Source organism: Microplitis mediator, chromosome 5 (assembly GCF_029852145.1).
Source record: "Microplitis mediator isolate UGA2020A chromosome 5, iyMicMedi2.1, whole genome shotgun sequence".
NCBI classification, from domain to species: Eukaryota; Metazoa; Arthropoda; class Insecta; order Hymenoptera; family Braconidae; genus Microplitis; species Microplitis mediator.
This window is the reverse complement of record NC_079973.1, coordinates 25599505-25616878: the sequence shown is the minus strand read 5'-3', so window position 1 is coordinate 25616878 and position 17374 is coordinate 25599505. Positions and strand designations below refer to the sequence as shown.

General features: G+C 32.1%; 2 protein-coding genes across 3 annotated transcripts; both read right to left on the bottom strand.

Annotated features, from left to right (window-relative positions):
- Positions 1–20: 20 nt before the first annotated feature.
- Positions 21–1674, bottom strand: LOC130668805 (mediator of RNA polymerase II transcription subunit 4). Its single transcript, XM_057471278.1, has 4 exons — positions 1453–1674; positions 980–1386; positions 782–916; positions 21–307 (listed from the first exon to the last, which is right to left on the bottom strand). The coding sequence occupies exons 1-4, from the start codon at positions 1518–1520 to the stop codon at positions 126–128; spliced, it is 792 nt and encodes a 263-aa protein (XP_057327261.1). The 5' UTR covers positions 1521–1674; the 3' UTR covers positions 21–125.
- Positions 1675–4045: 2371 nt separating this feature from the next.
- LOC130668797 (protein diaphanous homolog 1-like) lies at positions 4046–13370 on the bottom strand. 2 transcript variants are annotated; one of them, XM_057471266.1, is made up of 7 exons: positions 11982–13370; positions 10732–11332; positions 9984–10133; positions 7379–7542; positions 5908–7300; positions 5705–5826; positions 4047–5639 (listed from the first exon to the last, which is right to left on the bottom strand). In XM_057471266.1, the coding sequence occupies exons 1-7, from the start codon at positions 12408–12410 to the stop codon at positions 4401–4403; spliced, it is 4098 nt and encodes a 1365-aa protein (XP_057327249.1). In that variant the 5' UTR covers positions 12411–13370; the 3' UTR covers positions 4047–4400. The 2 variants fall into 2 exon arrangements, with proteins under 2 accessions (XP_057327250.1, XP_057327249.1); XM_057471267.1 differs by lacking the exon at positions 9984–10133 and having other exon boundaries at positions 4046–5639.
- Between the last annotated feature and the right edge of the window lie 4004 nt (positions 13371–17374).

Genomic DNA, 17374 nt, shown 5'->3' with positions numbered 1-17374 from the left:
ATCAAAAACTTTTACGATGATTTTTATTATTAAGAAAAAAAAAGCTATGTACAGAAAATAGCGTTTAAGAAAAATAATTGAGTAATGAGACGACGGTGATAATGAGGATTACTGATGCGTAAATTTTATTGTGAATCGCTGGAAGAGCTGCTAGATGAATCAGTTGACATCACTTCGACGTCTTCAGTCTCCTGTTTGTGAGTATTGATGGCCACACTTCCTTGTCCACCGACTCCACCCATGCTGATGTTCACTAATTCTCCAGATGGGTGCCATGCAAATTGGTTTGCTATGGATGCTGGTGGTTCTGTTTTTATATATACATTTGTAAGATTAGCTGGACTAGGGAAAATTATAATGATACTCAAGTTAGCCGACGTCTGATAATTTTTGGATTTTTTTAGAAACGATGAATTATAAAGAAAGAATATTTCTAAAAATTGCACCTATACCTTTTTTAATTTTCTACATGTGCATATTTTTAGTTTTTTTTTTTTTTTTAAATTAAATTGTTGAAAAAAAAATCCGAAAATTGTTAATTGTCTTCTAACTTCAGGATCATAAAAATGATACTGAAATTAACCGACGTCTAATAATTTTTGAATTTTTCAAAAACGATAAACTTCCAAAAATTGCTTCGGTAATTTTCTAAATTTTCTACATGTGCCCTTTTTTTTTTTTTTTTTTAAATTAGTGTTGGAAAAAAAAATCCGAAAATTGTTAATTGTCTGCTAACTTTAGGATCATTTCATAAAATTATAGATAAAATAAAAATAATGACCTGGATGACCTCCGGTACCGCTGCCACCACCAGCTCGGTGTAAATCAGCCGGGATTCCTGAATGAGGTCCAAGTATCGAACCATTAAGCGGTAAATCACTTAAACGTCCCAAGTATCCTAGTCTCATTTCAATGTCTGTAGATTATAAAAAATAAATTAACAGTGAATTGATACTCTGAGAAGACTGAAGATAATTACCAGTTGGATATGGTCTTCTAGGATCCCCCTGCTGCCAAGTCAAAGGAGCGCAAATCGCATTCGAGGCACTGATTCTATGAGCAAACTTGATCAACTCCTCCGAAGGCACTGGTTTCTTATTGGCCTGCGCAATTGACTCGAGTTTCTGCTTTGCTTGATAAATAGCAGTCGCCAAAATCTGCTCGGCTTCTTTCAGTTGCCGCTGGAGCTGCTGAATGTCCTGGTCCTGTTTGTCAACCTCTGCCTTCAACGCTTCCATCTTTATGTTTATTTTTTCTTGTTCGGAGGCCTGCTTTAGCATTGATTTCAACTCATTGTTTTTAACAACCAGCAATTGCACCAGTTGTCCGTATTCTGTTGCTGACAACTTGAGATGCTTCTGAGCTATCGTGTTCTCAATCATTTCTCTATAAATTTATCAAAGATATTTTTTTATTATTTATATAAATTAGCAACAATAAATAATGACTTACTTTGCAATTAATTCCATGTCATCAATCAGCGATAGCAAAATCTGACGAGTGCTTTTGTTTGTCGCCATAATTAATTGGTTTAATATTAAATTACTTTATTTATAAATACAATAATTAATAGAAGTACATAATTTACACAGCCGAGACTACTTGTAGGAATTGTATGTATGAAGTATAAACAGATAAATATATAAGTTATGGATGTGGTGTACAGATTTTATTTGATAAGAGTCGGAACTGGCCGGAACAACCCGAAGCGAGTTGTTTGTCTAGTTGAATTATATACAAAAACTACTAATTGTTTGACTGAACACAAGTACCTGTAGCGCCTTCTGCAGAAATGATGAGTGTGAATGTAGCAGACATGTACAAATTTAAAATTACAAATAAACAAATCAAACAATTAAAATTATAAAAATAAAAAAAGTGCACATTTTGAAATTCTACAAACGCACATTTTTTAAAGTTTATTTGATTTTTATTTTTATTTAATTCATTTATTTCGAAATTTAAAAAATTGAAAATTGTCAGCTACATTCATACTCATCTGTAGAATGCCTCTGCGCACGCGCGTTTTAATTTTATTTCTACTGCGCAGGCTTTCCCTTCCAACCGCTCCCACAACTGCGCAAGTGCTTCGGGTGCAACTCCGTATTGCCGCCATAGTAGTGACGCCGGTCTCGTCTAGCTCGTGATTAAATAAATAAATAATATATTTTTGCAATTATATTTATTAAAACAAATGTTGTTAAATATTATTTGATGGTAATTGAACAGTTTGTGATAATAATTAAATCAGTGTGTAAAATGTAAGTAGTAAAACAATTAACTTAAATAAATCGTGCCTGTGTTTCCATTGTTAAGCTATCGGTGTTCGTTGTCATTTGTTTTGTTAATTTAAAATCAGTGAAAGTAAATTTTATTAGTTATTATTTATATGGACAAAGTATTGAAGACTAATCAGTGAATATTTTTGTGTCAGTGAAAAGTTTTTTTTATCAAGTGAAGTGAAAAATTTTTTTTTTTTTGTTCAAGTCATTTTTTGCCGGCATTTTTAAAAATCATCCTGAAGTTAGCAGACGATCAATAATTTTCAGATTTTTTTAAAAATGATAAATTATAAAAAAAATATAAACTAAAAATATGCACGTATAGAAAATTTAAAATGCTATAGATGCAATTTTTTAAAATATTTTTTTTTTTAATTTATTGTTTTTAAAAAAACCCAACAGTTATAAGACGTCGGCTACTGTATCATTTTTAAAAATATACTTGTGTTCTTTTTTTTTTAAACAAAAAATCGCGGTTCGTGAGTGTAGTGTTTTATTTCGTAAGTGATGTCAGTGTTAAGTTTGTGTTAATAATTAATATCAGTGTAATTTATTGTTAGTTACTTGATTGTATCAACTACGTTTTTAAGTCTAAGTTCAATGAAGTAATCGAAAACCAGCAAAATGTGAGTTTTTTAATTTTTTATTCAAAAATTATTGACACAAATAATTTTTAATAAAATGATTAAATTCCAATTGTGAAATTTCGCGCCGTTGGCGCTACTGCGCGTCACTGTATTCGACGTTCAAATTTTTGCTAGAGTGGGGGCGCTCGATGAATCGCAAAATCGATTGCTCCGTATCAACTGACGGTTCGATAGCAGCAGTCAGTATCATCGACGCCAGTAGTAGTCCAGATCCTTCTTTAAGTTTGAATTGAAATACAGTATTAATTAAATCGTGCAAAATTGTGCAGTGATTGTAAAATTTATCTTTTATTAATTTAAAGTGTGCAAAGTATCTGTGGTGTAGTCAAGTGTTGAGTGCTAATGTAAAGTGTCAAGTGTTCAGTGCTGTACTAAAGTGTTGCTGATGGCTGATGCTGATGCTGACAACTTCCAAGTTCCTGAGCAACCTCATCTGGCATCGTCTGGTGGGGAAATAGCAGTTAAGTGACGTTATTTAGCTGCAATACACTTGGAGCAATTTAATTTAAATCTCCAAGTGTATTAGGACACCCTTCTGCATATTATTTCTCCGCCAAGGTTTGTTCAAACACTTGCGTGTTTTTTTTTTAAATATTTTAAATATTTTTCTATCATATTCTGCCGCCATTTTATTTTAACGTACGAATTTTAATTTGTCTCCAATTTTTAGTAATTTATTTTTCAAATATTTAAATTTACCGCGCAAGTAATAATAATAATTAATAAATTAATTACTTTGGGAGCATTCGAAAATGTTCTGGCTTTAGCTATTGCTATATGCGTTTGAATTGGATTTAAAAAAAAAAATTCTTTTGCGAATCGTCCAATAATAAGAGTTCATCTTGTTGTCCTGGTGATGACACTGAAGTTAGCCAACGTCAAATAATTTTTTTAAAAAATTGAAGTGACAGTGAGAAAAAAAAAAACAAAATCAATAATTTAAAAGCTTAATAAAAATTCATAATTAAAAAAAATTCACTATGAAACCATAGCATTTTAAAGGAGAATAATTTTTCCGCGTAGTTGTTCAATTAAAAAAAAATTTATAAGGAAGAAGTTTTATTTACCAATAAAAGAATAAAACAAAAATGAGGATAAATTTTTTTTAAATACAAAATTTATTTATTAAAGTTCTACTTCGTTCAACGAGTACTAAACTTATAGTTTATTTAAAAATATAACAATAATTAAATAATTCGTGCGCGTAATAAATATAACAAATGTTACTTCAATTAATTAACAATTCATACTATAATTATTTTAATAAACAAAAAAAGTACAGCTACTGCTCAAGGAAGCATAATTAAATTTATAATTACAGATTTATTTATACTTGGATGTGATCATCAGTTAGATCATCCATAACATCAAATAAAATATAGTAACAAATTTTTTAACGCGATAGATTTTTGTGCATTATATATAATAGTAGTCAAGGTGTTCATCATTTCGTATTTTCTTTTGGTACAAACTACCTCTTATTTTTGTCCATCAGTTTCAGAAGTCGGTCTTTCAGACCACCCGGGACAACTTTGTCCGTTTCAACTTTCCGTTTGTCTTCTAATTTTTTCCTTATCGTCTTCATGCGCTCCTTCTTCAATCTCTGCTGCTCCTTCTTCCAGATGTCTTTGAAGTCCTTGCAGAAACTGATCCACAGCCCAAAGAAGTCCTTCGGGTCGGCAGTGTCTACACTAGTGCCTTTAGGAATATACTGATAAAAAAGCATAACGGCTTTAAATCTAGCCCGCGCTTCCTGCAAATTCTCTTTTTCACTGACAAGTTCGTTTCTAGCTCGGGTTAAAAATGTATCCATTTTTTCAGTGAATGCAGTCGTTGAATTTTCAGGCGACGACTCTGTTACAACTTTGCAATTTTTTTCGCACCTCTGTAATTCTTTTTCCAACCGATCCAATTCTTTGATTATGTCCTCGAAATTAATTGTCGAGGCGGCTTCAATATCTGCGGGTTCGGGAATCGGTAGCGCTAACATTTCGTCAAAATTATAGTTGCCCTCTTGTTCTAGTCTGACGCGTACAAGATAATGTAGGAGTGTAACCCCAGGTACTTTTGATTTGACGTCTTTTAGTTTGCTGAGAATTTCAAGACCGAAACCGTCGGCTTGCCCTCGCATGCGGTTACCACCGTTCATATAATTGCCCAGGGTTAAAATTAGTGCCATTACTCTTTTTAGGGACTGCGAGTTGCGTAGATAGTCACAAGTTGAACGCAAGTTTGTTAATTTTGTTGACACTGATGAAATAGCGTCGTGGAATTCGGACTGAAACATCAAGCAGGCGATGCGTTCATTGAAATTTTTAATAGTTGACAACTGTTTTATAAACTTCTCCGGACGATCCAGCGGTATTTCTGGATGCTCTTTTTCGTGGGCGGTGATGTCCTCCATTTCTTTGGCCGTTGGCATTATTTCATAAATCTGTCTGAGTGCTTCTAGACTGACGATACTGGTGTCGAGATTGTATACGGCGTTTTCAACTTCGCTGAAATCAACACGTAAACTTTTTTCGAGGATACCGACAGTCTTGGAACGCTTAGAGTCGAGTATTTTTGCTGGTTGAATTTTCGACGGTTTGTCGGACTCTTCTTTTTTTATTGTTGGCTTACGTTCAATCACTTGGCGCGAAAAGAGATCTACGAACTCTTTCATATTTAAATTTTCTTCTTGTTTTTCGATTTCTATCCACAATGGGACCTGTTGATTTTATTTTATTAGTCATTGCAAATATAATCTAAATAAATGTAGAAAAAAAATAGTACTTGTGGAGGCGCATCTGGAGAGGTAGCGGGAATAACAGGTTGTTGATCAGCTGGGATGATTATTCTTGTCCAATAGAGAGGTTTCATTGGTACTTCTGGCGCTAGAGGCTCTTTTCGCATACCTAGAAATTAAAAATTTTCATTTTGATACTGCACTAAATTATTAAATTATACCTGGCGGTAGTTTAGATAAAAGTGCTTACTTGCTCGAGCGGGAGGATTCCAGCCTCCGACAGGTGGAGTAGGTAGTGCTGCTGGACTACCGGAAAATGGCAGGGGAGGTGGTGGAGGTCCTGTTGAACCACTTCCTGGTATTGGTGGCGGCGGAGGTGGACCAGCTCCAAACATTGGAGGTGGTGGAGGAGGTGGTGGGCCACTTAATCCTGGCATTGGAGGTGGTGGGGGTCCACCTAGTCCTGGCATGGGTGGTGGTGGTGGTGGTCCAGTTAAACCAGACATTGGAGGTGGTGGAGGGGGAGGTGGACCACTAAATCCTGGTATGGGTGGTGGTGGAGGTCCACCCAGTCCTGGCATTGGAGGTGGCGGTGGAGGTCCACTCAGTCCTGGCATTGGAGGTGGTGGTGGTGGTGGAGGTCCACTAAGTTCTGGCATTGGAGGTGGTGGTGGTGGTGGAGGTCCACTCAGTTCTGGCATTGAAGGTGGTGGTGGTGGAGGTGGACCACTCAAAACTGGCATGGGTGGTGGTGAAGGTTCACTTGGTACTGGAATCGGTAAATGAGGACTTTCAAAGCTAGGTATTGGTGGAGGTGGCGGGGGTTTAGGAATTGCAGACTGTTCATTATCATCAGTAACTATTTCTTGTGTAGGTAAAGGTGGTGGAGGTGGTGGTTTTGAAATACTATCATCTACTTTTAAGTCTTTAATTTCCTGTGAAATTGATTGGGAGTCACTCCCATCAGACTTTATGATTGATAAATCTTTAGTGCCCTGTAAACTCTCATGTAGCCCAGTATCATCTTGGACAAAATCCAATTTCCTGCGAGTATTATTTTTAATTTCCAGTGACTCGGATTGTTTAACACTATCTACTATATTTTGGCAACTGTTAATGTCATCTGTGACATCCACCGTAGGATCCGACTCCGGATTAACTTGATCCGTAATTTTTTTTTCGGCATTAGATAATTTTCTATATGGTAACAGCGTTTTGTACTCGGTTTCATCGTTTATTCTGTCAGCTTCACAAATAGTGGACAAACCGGACGGTAGCACCAAAGAGTCATCCTGGACCCTATCCGATAATTGATGAGAAATCGGTGATAAGTCTATTGAACTACCAGTGAATCTTCCGCTCTCAGACGACACACAGCTTCTGTTTAATTCTAAATTATTGTCATCTCTCGGCATAGGTGAGCTGGCTTTTGATCTCATAACCGCGAGATTCTCTGATTTATCTCTATTCTGTCTTTCCAATTTTTCAACCAGTATTTTAAGTCTCTCGACCTCCGTACGTAAGCTCGTAATCTCATCTTCGAGGCCTTTAACAAACTCAGCCGAATATTTTGTCTCATTGTTACGGTTCTCTGTTGGTAATTTCGCTGGTATCAGCGAATCCCAATAGTAAACTTGATCCGCCTAAAAAAATTAAACAAAAAAAATTTTAATTTATCACCTTGGATTTTTTAAAAAACTAAAAATCAATTAAATATTCACCGAAAAAGTTTTATTTATCGACTTATCTCCAAGTGGTTTGATTATTCCTATCGCCTGTAGTTGAGAGTAAAGCGCAGCAGTGAATTTATTAAGATCCCCATCTGAAAGTTGTTTCCGTAAATGTTCAGGAATTTCAGACGTAAGCAAGTTTATTAGATGTTGACCTAGAACCAGGTAAAAAATTCACCAATTAAAGTTTAAACTTCCTCTATATTTAGAACGGTCAAAAAATATTGACGTAATTCGTCCAAAGTATCAAGACAGAAATATTTTTCCGTTAAAAAAAAAAAATAACTTAAAATTTAATCTTGAATATTCAAATTTATTTCGCCATTCTATTTGATTTTTAAAATACAAATAGATAAAATTTCTCAATTATTAACATAATTTATTGCGACACATTAATTAATGAATACATTGGGAATAATTAAAATTTATTTAATGATCGTGTCGAAATAAAATTCTAATTGCAAATTTAGTTTATCAAAAACTCGACTATTGGCCAATAAATTTTTTACTCACTCTTGGGTATCAGTAACGAATTATAATTTTGTGACTCTGTCAGTTCCATAATTAGTAGAAAATAATTAAAAAAAAAATAATTTCCTCGAAAAATTTTAATTGACAAAAAATTAACACATGATTAATTTTAAAAAATGTCACTCGGTCCCAACGTGACAGAACATTTAAACTCAATTAAACTTTGTCTCAATTTGAGTAGTTCCGCAGCACAGACGTCAATGAGACCGCACAGGGCTCGATTCGACCGAAAACTTATTAATCAGAAATTAACGACAAATCCCTACTTAAAAGACCGTACTCGAGGTTCGGATACCAGTTAAACCCGACGAGTGTCGACAAATTTATCACCAAAAAAAATAAAAAATATCTTCAGTCAATCTAACGGATTTCGGTCTCAAGTCAAGTCCATATCGATGTTATTATAGCCAAGGCTAAGTGTAGTAATCCACGATCATAAAGCAGCGATAGGAAGTATTAAAATATTACTGAAAGAATTTACCGAGCGTGTTACACCGAGTAACGTTTACTTGGTTCTGAATAATAAAGAGAAGTGATCCAACGAAAAAAACTGTTGACTCGGTATTTTTATGAGCTGACTCTTGAGATAATGAAGAAGAATCTCCACACAGCACGATATTTGGGTATCTGTTTTGCGTAAAATACCAGTTTCATCCTCTGCTATATCATCTCGCGGGCATAATTTTAGGTTTATATACATTTATATATCTTTAAACAAAATATATACATATATTTTCTCATCTACACTACGCTGGTGTATTCAAACAAAAAATTAAGATAAGTCTTATCGCTTAATGTTCGCTATAATATTACACACAAATGACACCAGAACTGCTTGCATTTAAATTGTTTATTCGACTTTGCATTTTTTCCCATAAAAATAAATTACCGTATATTTTATTTTTCTCATTTAAATATTTTTAAATTTAAATTTAATTTAAATTATAAAATTGCCGCCTAATAAATTTACACTGAGTTTTTTTTTACAAGTGCAGTTTATGTTTTAAAAAAAATAAAATGGATAAAAAAAGTGTCGTGATGTCGTGGAAGTTCGTATGACAATAATCTAAATGGGCGTGAATGCATTACATACAATTGATAAGAGAATAAACAGATCGGGTCTTTTATGATCTTGGAACAGGGAGTAAAAATAAATGAAATAAAAATTAGTACCGCGTGCGATAGCGAGCCCATGAGAGTCGTGTTCTGTCAGTTGTTAGGTGCCGCGTGATTTAGAGATCAGCTTTTATGTAAATGAGACAACATTAAGTCCCGGTATGGGTCGTTGTGCTGCAGCCTCTTGCTTACTTATGCCGTAAGACTTGAGAATAATCAGCGATACTAAGAAAACTCTGCCTTGATTAAGACACCGTACTGTCATTGAAATACAATAAACCGATCGTTAAATATTTATTTTTATAATCACACACCGTGCGCTTACTTAATAACAGGCACTAGATTTTTTTTTTTTTTTTTTTTTAAGTAATTACTCATTTCCTTGTATGCGGAAATAATTTCCGATACAATGCATCTGTATATTATTAATTAAAATAAAAAAAAATGATAAAGGGTGATAAATAGAGCGTGACAAAATATGTAATAAAATTGTTTGTATGCTGATTTAAAAGTAAAATAGTCATTTTATTTTTTTTTCATAAGCGATAAGTGATAAATAAAATGAGCAACTTTGATGACACTTGTTTTGTACGTGTACTAGAAAATGTATAGAGTAAATATACATATATATGTATATATGTATGTATACGTAAAGTGGATCTAATACCCAGTGTATGTTTGCAATCTAGTTGGTAATCCGTCAGCGGATTAAATTATTTATTTATACATATAAAATTTTTTTTTTTATGAAATAAATAATAAAGATGTAGGCTTCAGCTGACGGTCACGTGAATTGAACGGTGCATTGAAAAAATAATTGATGACAAAGTCCAAAGAATTTGTCGCCATTTATCATAAATGATAAATAATTTTTTTTACTGCGAGTAATGACTCTGCATAATTTTATTTACACTTTCGTATGATATAATAAATATTATTATTTTCTTACCGGTGAATTTTTCGGCGAGCGGAAATGCTGATCGACGTGATAAAGTATTGGCGGATGTAAAACTTGATACTCTTCTTAAAGCGACACTCGGATTAGGTAATTGTTCATTAGTACTGTGTCTGCGATAAGATCCGTTAAGCGATGGTGAGACTGAAACAACACTCGGTGTTGATAAATTTGTATCATCTCTGTGTTTATACCAAATCATGATTTATAATTTATGATTTGTAATTCATAATTTAATTGAAAGTATAATAAATTCTAAAATTTCGCGTGAGGTTGAAAAGCCTCAGGATTGATAAAAGTAAAAACAATGACAGTAAAGTACTAAATGCCTTATTTACAAAAACAATGAAAATAGAAAACGACTAGTCGTGTTTGAATGCAGACGATTTAAATGAAAGTTTCGAATAAAATATAAATAAATATCTTAAGATTATAGAGAGTTAGTAGTGTTGAGTTTTGTGTCGTGTTGTGGCGATATTGTAGTCCAATAGTTTGTTGGAAATGGTAACAATAACAAGATCAGCTCGATAATCCCTTCGATAGCCTTCAGGACAATACACAATGTTAGTTATGTATATCTAACAGAGCAAAACCGGTCTCAAGATCTGCATTATCCGGTTAGACTATTTAATTCGCCATTGTTCGATTCACAAAGTAAAGCTACATCTGAGCAATGCAATCGAAAGATCATGAATTTTATCCTCTTTCTCTCTTATAAATATAAATAAATGTCTCTACTTACCAAGTCGATTATTCGGTGAATTTGAATTTGAGTTGCCTTCGATTTTCCGGTGTCCGGTTACGGAAAAATTTTTCTTTCGGTTGTAGGTCGATAAACTATTGTTGTTGTTGTTGTTGTTTTGAAGTTGATGTTGCCGTGATTTTTTGGTTGTCAGAGAGCTAATTGTCTGATGAGGTGCACTAGTATCAGCCACCATACCGTTCTCCTCGGGATCAGTAAAAATACTGTCACTGGAGGATGCTTGACTGGGTGGTGTCGGAATGTCAGATAACTTCAGCACATTTGCGTTTGCACGTCGCCACGAATCGGTCACGAGAAGCTGAGGGTCGATCGTCAATAGTTGCGAGGGTATTTGTGCTGCCGCGGGAGCACCTGGTGCGTCCACGGAACCAGAGAAAGAACTCGAGGATACTGCGGGTGCGGGAGCCTCATCGAAGCTCCGCGGGTCTACAGGTGGGAGCGGACAGGACGTAGTAACCTCCTCCTCTTCAAATTTTACCTCTACCTCTTGAAGTTTTTCAACCGGTACTTCCGCTCGTTTTGGAGATTCCACTGTAACTTTGATGTCATCCGGCCGTATCGTTGGGACTGCCGGAGCCGCCTGTTTATTGAGAATCATCGTTTATTATTATTGTTATTATTATTTTTTATATTTTCATGTTCTTGCCTTTGACGTAAAAATAAATTAGAGATTAGACATCTTATCTACCGTGATATCATTGACAGAATTTTAGTGTTATTTATATAAATATATATACGTCTCGGTGATAATATCACGCGTTTGTTGAACAATTATAATCCACGATGTAAGTCTATATCCGTGTTGGAGTAAGTGATTATGTCATTTGTAGTGATAATATCATACAGATGATATTACTCAATTGATTTATTAAATGAATGATAACTCTGATATCGTATTAGTTGTACAAATTTGATTATTCATCAACGGATTATTTTTTTAAATCATTTTATTTAATATTTAATATTTATTTTTTTTTTTACGAATTAGTTTACTCAAATTTGACGTTTAAATAAATTTTCATTACTATTGTAATAAAAAGAGGCAGTAAAAAAATTTATTTTATTTAAATAACTTACAGTACAGTACTGACTGCGCCATTTCTTCAATTGCGTGTCAAAAAAATTTAATATTTTTACGAAAATAAAATTCATGTTTGATGAACATTAAAAAAAAAAATGATCGCGTTTTTTTTGTTTTAATTTTTTTTAAATTCTTTAAAAAAACAAACCTGTCGAATTTTAGGCGGTTGTGGTGCCGGCCTTTTCCCTGGGGTGTGAACTTTTTCAAAATTAACTTGGACATTTGTATCAGCTCCCACATTGTGTTTTTTTTGACGTTTCTTACCGTCACTCTGATGATTGCCCATTATGATATCAGATCTGTCACTAGAATCAGCTGTTGATTCCCCGGAAGCATCGATTGCTTTCGAATTACTTTTACTCAGGCCCTCGACAACGTAATGCCCAATGTCGCCGCGAATTCGCGACAATAAGGACCTACCGCTCCGATCGGCAGGCCAATCATCAGCACTCTCATCGCGAGATAAATTAGTTTTGGTCCTCAAAGAGTGGATCCAAATACGGGCGATGTCTCCGATACTTCTCCGTAAGGGTCGCGACGCCGTCGCGACTGCGCCCTCATTCTCATCCACACTCATCTCTTAATCGATATTTCAAACGCATATACGTCCACTTTATTATATTAATTCACTTTAAATTCCGCTGACATACATTTTGAAGAAAATAATAATAACAGGCATAAGTCATGTCGCATAATATATGAGCTTCTATTTTTTACACGGCTATATTTGAGATATAAGCAGGCATACCGAGGAATTTTTCAAATATTTACATTTCGATCCGTTTAAAATAAATCCCTGTACTTTATCGTATAAAACTTTTGTTTGTCGTCTGTGTTATAGTCGAGTGAGTCAAAAATTAATATACAGTTTAAAATAATCCCTAGAATTAGTTGAAATAAATACAAGGTCTAATAACTTTTCATTGCTATGCGGTTTGTTTTCAAAATTACGCTCTGGAATGACACGTGACTAAAAGCCGCGAAATAAATTTCCGCAATTAAAAAAAAATCACAGGCTCGCTAATTAAGTAAAGGAAAATTTGTAAATAATTTATTAGTTAACAATAATAATTATTATTATTTTAATTGATATAAATTACTTAGTATATATTTGTGGGCACAATAGAAAAATTAATAAAAATGAATGTGGTTTATTTGAAAACTTGAATTGAATATTTTATAAATAATTTGAAATGAAAGTGAATAATGATTTAACTTTAATTGTATTGTATTGTTGTTTCTTGTGATCTCACTTCCTTATTAAGGATTCTCTAAATATATAATTGTATAAATTTGCGCGTCTGACATCCACGTGGGAACAATTTACTCCATTCATGTGAGTGACACATTTTGTTGTATTCATTTTACCACGTGGCTAAATTATTTTTTGAATCATTATTAATTTATAAAACACGCTCACAGTTTTATTAAAAAATTATATCAATTATTATTTTCATTATTATTGTAATTATTGTTTATTATTTATCATAAATCAAAGTCTTTGTTGCTATAAATAATTTTAAAACCGATGCACCATATCGATAGCAAGTGAACTACTAATACATTGAAAGTATTGCGGTATTCGCAGATTATTGTGAAATTGAGAGCGCAAGCTCGGGAATTTTCTCTAAAGGGTCTCTAGGTGCTTGCAAGTTTACCAGAGTTCAATTATCGATTTTACTGCAATGATAAGTAGATAAATAAATCAAGTTTTTCTTTTAAATTTTGATTTTTCTAAATCTCAGTTGAATTTATTTTCAAAATTTGAACTTTGGTTTTCATTATGACTCTAGAGTCGAGTGATCAACGTCAGATAGAAAAGAAAAGCCGGCAATTACCATGCGAGTAAATGTACTTTCTTCAGGAAGTCCATCACCAGATGGCGCTTTCAGATGGAACTCAAAAAATAAAATAAAAATCCCCTGACTATATGATATTTGAATAGATATTTAAATATTTGATGAATGCTGTGAATATTTGAATAATATTTGTATAGGTTCGTAATGATAATTACTGTGGGCACATAAATGTCGAGGAAATGATATTCAGTTGCTTTCAACTCATCAATTTGTATTTAAACTCTTATAAGTTCCGGTTTAAGTAAACCACAAAATTCAAATAATTTGTGTGCATCCATTAAAAGTTATACAGAATATTATTTGGAAACAAAATAACATAAAATGAGAGGAATTTCATCATGACGTTCCCCAGCATTTCCGTTTAGTTTTTTCCGTTTAAAATGAATCGGCAACCGGATGTCAGTTTCAAGAGGATGTTTAAAGGCACTTGAGGGAAATATTTTTTTCATGTGTTTGTACTTATGGTTTTTGAAATAATTATTTTATTTTATGGGAAAATAATTCCCATGAGCAAGTGGTCGGGAGATTTCTCGAATTTATTAAGAGTAACATAGCATTTAAAAATAAACTCGGCATAATTACTACACTGGGTGGTATATATATATATGTATATATATATACTAGTGTGGGAACGGTTGGCGACCTCGCGTCCTCAGTTCTCCTCGATGAAGCTATTGTCTATTCCAGTGCATCCGGTGTGTCTGGGCGTCATACTGCCTCCTGATTCGTAATTAGTCACAAGTTTTTTTTATTCGGTCATGAAACTTTCGTACTCAATCCATCCACGATAGGCCTCTCTCATATATTCTCTAGTTAGTCTTGATATTTTTATGACAACAGAATCGATAGCCTGGATTTCATAAAAATTCAACGTAGACTTTTATAATTATTAAGAAATGTAGCGTAGATTAAAAATACATAAATAAAAAAAAAAACAGGAGAGGAAGCTAATGAGACGATAATTAAAAAACTCTCGTTTTATTATTTATTTTTGTTTTTTTGTTCATTTTATATTGCAACATAAAATTTGTACAAATAATAATCAATAATTAATAATAAATGTTTATTTATTTTTTATCTTTATTTAATTATTTTTTATATAACTAGTAGTAGGCAATTAATATATATGTATAATATATATATTTATATTTATATTTATAATTTTATGAGGGTGGGAAGTGTTTATATACATACAAGTTACAAACAACGGTACTGTGACGCCCTAATCACGTGGGTTCTAAGTTCAAATGTTGAACATTTATTAGACATATGCGTAATAAAATAATAATTAAAAAAATAATAATAGTAATAGTTGTATTAATTAAAAATAATTAAGAGTCTTAATAACAATGTGTCATCAGTTTTGCTTTTACTCTCGTTACTATCGCCGTGAAAGAGATCCCGTATTTTTGTCTGTTATTTATTTCACTTCCAACTTATTCTTCCGCTTCTTCATTCTTACTTCCTTTCTCTATCTTGCTTAATTATAATGTAGATAAATACTAGTATGAGTTCTCTTATCCTATACTATTACACCGCTCCTCCATTTTTTCTCTATATACAATTTTTTTTTAGCTGCTTCTTTATTTTTAACTGAATTTAGTTTTTTACAAGGTCGGTTGGATGAGGCAAGTGGGTGGGAAAAGTAGACGATCCCGCCAACGCTCGTTAAATTTAATCACCCGTTACATAAGTATTATATATTCCCTTCTTTTAATTTTTTTTTTTTTTTTATATTCATTTTTCTTCCTTTACTTCGCCGTCATCTAAGGTTTCATTATGCAAAAATATTTCAGCTTTCGTTTCTATTTCTCTCTTTCACATTCTATGTTTCTGCTAAGCGCATTCGCATTCGTTCTTTTTTCTTCTCATTCTCTCTTCTCATTTTTATCATTATTATTATTATTATTATACCATATATAGTTATTTCTTGAAAACTAATTGGTCGCAGGTGTACGACAATTTTCTTTCGCCAACTCATTCAATTTATCCGATATTTTATATCATATATTTAATATGTAAAATTTTTTACTACAATTCAGTGATAAGTATTAATATTTTGAATATTAAATATATATACGGAATTAGTAATTGAATAAATAAAATGAGAAACGTCAAAATTTGTCGACACATTTTTTATAATTATAATTTTTTAAATTTAAAATCGTCTATTGAGACTGAAATTAAATGCACAGTAATAATATTATTATTACTATTATAATTTTTCAAAAATTAAATTCTGCTTTCGTCATATTCAGTATTCGTATTATTTATATCAAGTGTTCAACGAGCGCAGTCAGGATACAGCCGGTAATATTTTAGTTTATTTTCCCGTAAGCATTAAAGGATACAATAATAATAATAATAATAATAATTTATAAATTCGCCACTGTGTACGTGCATTAAATTTCATCAATTAATAATCCATTATTTTATATAAATAATGATAATTAATTTTAATTAATTACTAGAGATTCACATTTTTATGTCTTGTTATATAAATTCTATTTATTATAATATACATATACATACATATATATATATTTTTTTTTCGTTTTAACAACAAATTTATGTGCGTGAATGGCCCTATAATCACTAGTTAATCCCACTCATAATGAGATTCAAAAATTCGTGCTAACAGCGAATGAGATCAAAAAGTGCAGATCGAGTTTATTTATAAAAAAATAAAAACTGCCCAAGCTAAAATAAATCAACACTTTTCTTAATTCTTTAAATAAATAAATTCATTAATTAGTAATATTATTTTTAATATTAAATATCGATATAATTTAAATATTTATTTTTATCAATAAAAAAAATAAAAATACAAAAATAAACTAATCGCTGTGCCGTCAGATCTATTACTTTGTTTTTACAATTTTAAAATAGTTGCCGTAGATTTAATCTATAAAATATAAACACGTACACATTTAACTCAACCGAGACTGAATAATGTCGCAGTTATTATTATTTATTTATTTTTTTTTTTTTAAATATTTATTCGTCAAAGAAAAAACAACGCGTTCCGAGTTTAAATATTTATTTAGTCATAGAACACATTGATTTCTATTTATTTATTATTTAAGTACCTTACTGATAAATTATGGCTATATTTACACTATAAACTTTTGTTCCGATTTACAATAATAAAAATTATGGAACGAGTATGTGAGATTCGCAGAAGACTTTATTTATTTACTTATTATTTTATAAGTATCATTTTTTACGCGCGGTAATTTCAAACACGATATCTTCATATACACATTTGTTTATATAATATATATATATATATTTGTATTTTTTTATTATATCTATATCCTTTTATTTATATATTTTTTTTATTTTCGGAATTTAGTTGTTCTTAGTTATATTCATTTTAATTTTATAATCACGTCACATAAATATAACTTTTAAAATAATTACACGATACGAAATCACAATCATTCATCTGTCACAGTGTGTGTGTGTGTATTTTTTTTTTATATTTTTTATTTTACTCGCTCACGATATAAAAGTATAAAATACATCAATAATTCAATTGGTTGATGGCGTCAATTGTCAAGTGGAATTGACTAAATTGAGTTGCGCTAATTGGAAATGGAATAAATTTAAAGGAAAACAAAACAACAGTAGTAATAATAATAATCATAAAAATAATAATGAAACTAAAAGAGTAATCCTG

What these genes read in the sequence shown, in the direction of transcription:
- LOC130668805 (XM_057471278.1), bottom strand. Translation starts at nt 1,520, where the DNA reads ATGGCGACAAACAAAAGCACTCGTCAGATTTTGCTATCGCTGATTGAT. An exon ending in GACATGGAATTAATTGCAAA is followed by an intron (nt 1,387 to 1,452) that starts GTAAGTCATTAT and finishes ATAAATTTATAG; the next exon opens with AGAAATGATTGAGAACACGA. An exon ending in TAGAAGACCATATCCAACTG is followed by an intron (nt 917 to 979) that starts GTAATTATCTTC and finishes TATAATCTACAG; the next exon opens with ACATTGAAATGAGACTAGGA.
- LOC130668797 (XM_057471266.1), bottom strand. Translation starts at nt 12,410, where the DNA reads ATGAGTGTGGATGAGAATGAGGGCGCAGTCGCGACGGCGTCGCGACCC. An exon ending in GCTCGCCGAAAAATTCACCG is followed by an intron (nt 7,543 to 9,983) that starts GTAAGAAAATAA and finishes ACCTGGTTCTAG; the next exon opens with GTCAACATCTAATAAACTTG. An exon ending in CTCCAGATGCGCCTCCACAA is followed by an intron (nt 5,640 to 5,704) that starts GTACTATTTTTT and finishes TAAAATCAACAG; the next exon opens with GTCCCATTGTGGATAGAAAT.